Source organism: Paramormyrops kingsleyae, chromosome 7, assembly GCF_048594095.1.
Source record: "Paramormyrops kingsleyae isolate MSU_618 chromosome 7, PKINGS_0.4, whole genome shotgun sequence".
In the NCBI taxonomy this organism is placed as follows: Eukaryota; Metazoa; Chordata; class Actinopteri; order Osteoglossiformes; family Mormyridae; genus Paramormyrops; species Paramormyrops kingsleyae.
Window position 1 is genome coordinate 8,721,687 of NC_132803.1, and position 6,000 is coordinate 8,727,686.

Here is a 6,000-nt window from a genome sequence, read left to right on the forward strand (position 1 = left end):
TCGTAACATTGAACTGTATAGTAATTACACTTGCTTGATAAAATACAGTTAGTATCTATACAATGTTACAATGTCAGTACTGAAACTGAAGTAACTGTTGTAGTACCAGAAGATTGCAAGTTTGAAACCTTCACAATATGGGGGAGAACATGCAAATGCAATACACACACACGCATGCAACACACACACACCTACTGTACCACCCACTGAATTTATGCAGTTCACTTGACATATCTAGTTCTATAATGCGGAAAGCCAAGTAAGTTGTTTGGGATTTGCTAAGGAACATAAAAATGTAATCAGATAAGTTAAAATATGTAGAAAAGATAGTGATGTTAGCTTTAGACTTTTTTCTTTATAAAGTGGGCTGAATTTGCATTGTCAACTCCAAGCAAAGAATGAACCGGACACTGTAAGGGATTTGTAATTCAGCTTCTATGGTACGCAGTCTGTATTCCTAATCTTTAGAACAGTTATGCATTGAGGTACAAATTTGCATAACTTAAGCAACCACAACACATTTCCTGTTAAATGGTTCATTAGCTATGTTGTGATTTATAGAAGAGGATACATCTTTTCACTGGTTTTCTACAGCCAGAGCATCACCTTGGGGAGCTTGCAGTCTGTCCCTGGAGACACAAGGCACCAGGCAGGAGATGCCCATTCCAAGGCATACACACACAAGGGGAGACAGGAACACTGATACACCTAGACTGCATGACTCTGGCAATGGGAGGAAAGGAGACTGTCCACAGGAAATCGAAACAAAAACAGAACATGTAAATGGAGCATAGAGTCAAGAATCAAATGCACAACCCAGCAGATGTTAGGCCATAGTGCAACTGAGCTATTTGTCAGGATAGTGCATTCAAAAGTTAGTCCTGTAATCTGTATCTTTAACGACTATCATAGTTACCCAGAAGACCTTGAGAATGCAATTCCATCACTGATTCTCAATACAAATAGCAATTTATTAAAATTATATTTAAAATGACCACACAAATGCAAACTTAGTTTTGATAACAACCGCAAAATCGAAACCACCCCCTCCCAAAGAAAAGTCTACATACAGGATGTGAAACACTTTTAGGGAGGGAGCGAGCGCGTTCCGCTGGTGGGGGTCGTGGCGTCGGGTGACGGTCCTTATAAGCGCGAGGCGAAGGGGCGCAAGTAGAGAGAAGTAAGTGGAAGTTTTTTTTGCGGGGTTAAAAATGCCGCTCGAAATCTACCTGGATCTGCTCTCCCAGCCATGCCGCTCTGTCTATATTTTCGCGAAGAAGAACAACATCCCGTTTGAATTTAAGAAGATCCTGCTGTTTAAAGGTACCGTTACAGTTTTTGTGGCTCTACGTCACTTTCGGCTAGTATTTTTAAATTATTTGGGCTAAATAAAGGGTCACTTTGACGCGATGTATCTCTTCTGGGCAGACGCGTAAGGTGACGATATGCAAACACTTCGTTACAGCATTTAAGTGTTTTTTTCGGTTGTACTTTGCTTGCGTACTTTAAGTTGCTACTGTTTAGCTTAACTACATTTTTTAAATATACAACTACTTTTTACTCCGATACATTTTGCAAGACTGTCATAGCTCACCCAATTAAAAAATATATTATTGCATGCAGCGCATCTGAGTTGGGCTGCGCGAATCTGGGTTAAATATATCTCATGAATTGTTTTCACCCAGGAGTGATTTTTCTCTCATGATTCAACTATCAATTTAATCTGGCCCGTATGTCGAGTTTTCGTTTCCCAGAGCATATAAATTCGTTGCGTCAATCTGCGCTGGCAAGCTCGGCAAGTTTTACCTCTTTTTCTAAGTAAAAATAAAAGATCTGCTTATCTTCTCGCCTGTCAGTTTTCCTTTTTGTGATGCACTGTAATTTATAATACTATACTTAAATCTGTCTTGAATTAATTTAAAAGGATATAGGATGTTTTGTGTAAAATCTATAGATTTGGAATATATAGTAGTTTTTACGAGGGTGTTTCAAGAAGTAACAGCAAATTGACAATATTTCATGAATCAAACATCCAAGGCATTTCATACTCCATTTCAGGGCAGATAAGTGCTTAGAGAAGGTGTTGGCATTGCCCAGTAGATGGCATGACGTGCGTAATCGCAAGTGCACCATATAAAAATTCTGCGCCCTTAACTGTATGCGCCGTAGAGAAGCAGCGAGAAGTCATCCGATTTTTGTGGGGTGTAAAACCTCGTGAAATTCATAGAAGAATGTTGTTGGGCTGGTTTGGAGTGGCTTCACTGTATGTATTCATCTGATGTTCATCAAATTAAAATAGTTAAAATTAAAAAATAAAGCTGTCTTCCAAAGAGGGGGGTGGTGGTTGGGCATTAAATAAAAAATATATATTTAAAAAATATAAGAATGTTGTAGAATTATGGAGATGCCTGTATTAGCAAGTGAAGAGTGTAGGAGTGGGTGGTGGCACACATCTGCAGCGAAGAAGAAATTCAAGTCTCAACAGGTCTATGTCCAGGTCTTGTACAGGAGGTAGGCCCAAGCACCTAGAGGAGACACCTGATTGGTTGGTCCCGCCTCCTCTAGTTGCTTGGACCCACCTCCTTTACAATGTAATTGGTTATCTCTCTGAAGCAATCATTGTTCCTTCTGCCCTCAGAACATTTTGTGTAAGTAAAACTCCCATGAGCACCTGTGAAGCGTGCTGACTTCCAAACATATTTTTGATTTGTTGACATCCATCAATGCAGGCATCCAGTAACCTTAAGCTTAGTCAATTTAACAAATACAGCTTTTTTTATCTTCTGGACGTGGAAATTTAATTTTTACATTGAATTTTTTTTTTCCAAGCTGTGAACTTTCCTTTTCACTGTGATTAGGGTTAACCTTGTGTTTATGTTTCTCCATCAGGGGAACAATACAGTGAAGAATTCGGGAAGGTTAACTATTTCAGGAAAGTGCCCGCCATTAAAGATGGAGACTTTACTTTGTCAGAAAGGTGAGACTTGTGCATGACAAAATTAAGCCATAGAACAAAATTTTTACAGTGCAAATGTTGCTTCTGACTGGGTAACAACAACTGATTTGCAGCATTGCCATCTTAACTTATCTGGCGGAAAAGTATGGGACCCCAGACCATTGGTACCCGGCAGACCTGCAGACCCGGGCTCGAGTTCATGAGTATCTGTCATGGCAGCACAGTGGAATGCGTATACATGCCTCCAGGATCTTATGGCTCAAGGTCGGTTATATTCCCTGGATCGGAAATGTACAGTATATGGTTTTGGGACTGGTTCACTGGTCACAATCTGTTCTTTGATTAAAGCAAAGGGAGACTGATAATAAGCCAACAGATCATATGCTCATCAATGTTCAAAACTTTTACTGTTAAATTACATTAATCTTTACTTTTTAAGTCACCCTGTTTGCAATATACAAAACAATTAAATACTAAATGGTACATTCTGTATTTCAGCTGATGATTCCCAAGGCATTTCAGATGGATGTTCCTAAGGAAAGGATGGATTCTGCAATGGAGGACCTGGAAGAATCACTCACGGCCTTCGAAGAAAAGTTCCTGCAGGACAAGCCTTTTATTGCTGGGCAGAAGATCTCACTGGCAGACTTGGTGGCCATTGTGGAAATCATGCAGGTGGGGCAAATTACACTGAATTTGTTTAAAATGAAATGTTATGAGATGCAACAGTGACACAGGTAATGTGTCCTGGATCCTGGGATCAGTCCCCATTGTACCACATTATTAATCTATGGCAGAGTTCAGGACGTGCAAATCCTAGTTTTAAAGGCAGTTTCGGAAATTTCAAGTCACATGGGTGGTAAATGACTCTGTGGGTTAGGACTCTGTACCCTGTGATCAGAATGTCACTAGTTCAAGTCCCATGGCTGACGGAGTGGTTTCGCCTTTGGGTCCATGAGCAAGGCTCCTAAGCCCTCACTGCTCCAGGGACTGCCTGACCCTGCCCTCTCACATTTGTCAGTTTGCATAAGTGGCTGCTAAATTAATACATGTAAATGTAATTTAAGAATACATCAAAGTTCTGTGTGAGAACAGACTGTTTGTTTCAACCCTCACTCTCTGAAACACTGACGCTGCTGTTTTTATGTGCCTTAGCCACTAGGTGCAGGTGTGAACGTGTTCGAGGTCAGGCCGAAACTGAGTGCCTGGAAGGACCGAGTTCGGGCAGAGATCGGGCCAGCTCTGTTTGACGAAGCCCACCAGATGATCTTTAACGCAGAGGAGATGTCAAAGACCATCGACCCCAGTGCGAAGGAAATATTCAAGCCCAAGATCAAAAAGATGTTCCTTTGAGTCCATTGCTAGGTTCTTGTACAGTCTGCTGTACTCCTCTATCTTTCACAACCAAATACCATTTGTGTTTATGCATTAACCTGCAATGGTGCTAAGATGTATGCCAAAATTTAATTTGATTACCTAATACTTTGTTTATATCAGAATCAGAATAGAGTTTATTGCCAAGTACGTTCACACATTCAAGGAATTTGCTTTGGTGGTTTGTGCTAGACATTGGGTGATAAAGGTGGGTTTATACACACACACACACATAGGGGTATATACAGGTACTAATATAAATAGAAGAATGTGTATGACATAGAACTGAGATATATATATTTAAGAGAGTGCAAATTATACTAGGATGGGGAAATAGTATTCGAGTGAGTGTTCCTGGCCTTACTGGTGAGGTGGGCTGCAGTGGGGAAGAAACTGTCCCTATGGCGTGATGTTTTGGTCTCAATGGACCGCAACCTTCTGCCAGAGGGGAGAGTCTGTAAGAGTTTGTGACCAGGGTGAGAGGAATCAGCCATAACCCTTCCTGCTCGTACAGGTCCTGTAAAGACGGAAGGTTGCAGCCGATCATCTTCCCGGCAGAGTGAATGATGCTCTGTTGAGCTTTTTTGGTGAGAGAGCAGATGTTCATCTCCCACTTGAGGTCCTTGCTGATTATGGTGCCGAGGAAGCGGAAGTATTCCACAGCGGTGGCTGTTGAGCCGAGCAGGAAGATGGGTGGAGGTGGGGCAGAGCTTTTCCTGAAGTCCACAATCATCTCCACTGTCTTCAGGGCTTTGAGCTTAAGGTTGTTACTCAACAACACAAATGTCCACAAATACGTGTTTCTATATTTGGCATTATAAGCACAGAGATGGACATAAATCTGTCCTGTCTTTCAGTCATAAAGCTTTGAAAGGATGGTGAGGTTAGCCTAAGAGATGCCATTTTCGATGGTAAGTTTAAGGGCATTCAATATAACTGTAGTTTTATCGCCTTTTGCCCTAGAAATTTTGTTTAGAATTAACCAGCTTAGTTTGTGCATGCATCTATTTCTCTATATATACATATAACTTTTTTTATGAAAGGGTCAAAGACATACAACATAACAAGATGTAATCGAAGTGTTGGAAAGGAGAGAGAAGAGAAGGAAAGGGAAAAAATAAAATCAACTCAAAAAAAGTAAGCAAAAATAATAATACAATCACAGAACCATTAAGTGATACCATTTGGTGAATATGTACTGAAATATAATTAAAAGAATAATAAAACAGAGGTAAAACAATACAAATAAACAACAAATACAGAAGAAATGTATGAAAATGAAATTATTCTGTATATTTGGTTGTGACAAATGCCATATCAGCATGTAAGCTGTGGAAGTCTTCTGAAGAATTTGAAAAAGCAAAGACGACACATATATATCGTATGTTCTCTTACTGTTAAGTGACAGAAAATAAGGCAGTATATTGCTGTTTTTAGAGTACTCGGGAAATATTTTCCTTAAAGGAGTGCGCAAGTTTTTATTTATTATTTTACGATCTCATTGAGTTGACACTTGGCAGCACCACAGCAATCACCCGCGGACTAAACAAACCAAATAGGCCTAGCTAGGTATGCCAGATCTTACCTGACTTGGCCAGATGCCCGAGCCACCTCATCTGGCTCCTCTCGATGCGGAGGAGCAGCGGCCTTACTCTTAGTCCCTCCCGAAT

The 6,000-nt window shown here is 40.5% G+C and overlaps 1 protein-coding gene across 1 annotated transcript; it reads left to right on the forward strand.

The window, feature by feature from the left end:
- The first annotated feature begins 1,100 nt into the window (after positions 1-1,100).
- LOC111842062 (glutathione S-transferase theta-3-like) lies at positions 1,101-5,598 on the forward strand. Its single transcript, XM_072714205.1, has 5 exons — positions 1,101-1,323; positions 2,890-2,977; positions 3,070-3,220; positions 3,455-3,631; positions 4,112-5,598. The coding sequence occupies exons 1-5, from the start codon at positions 1,212-1,214 to the stop codon at positions 4,307-4,309; spliced, it is 726 nt and encodes a 241-aa protein (XP_072570306.1). The 5' UTR covers positions 1,101-1,211; the 3' UTR covers positions 4,310-5,598.
- Positions 5,599-6,000: the final 402 nt, after the last annotated feature.

Bases quoted from the DNA above. Each gene is read 5' to 3' on its own strand.
- LOC111842062 (XM_072714205.1), top strand. From the start codon at position 1,212: ATGCCGCTCGAAATCTACCTGGATCTGCTCTCCCAGCCATGCCGCTCT. The intron at 1,324-2,889 runs GTACCGTTACAG...TTTCTCCATCAG, and splicing joins GAAGATCCTGCTGTTTAAAG to GGGAACAATACAGTGAAGAA. The intron at 3,221-3,454 runs GTCGGTTATATT...TCTGTATTTCAG, and splicing joins CCAGGATCTTATGGCTCAAG to CTGATGATTCCCAAGGCATT.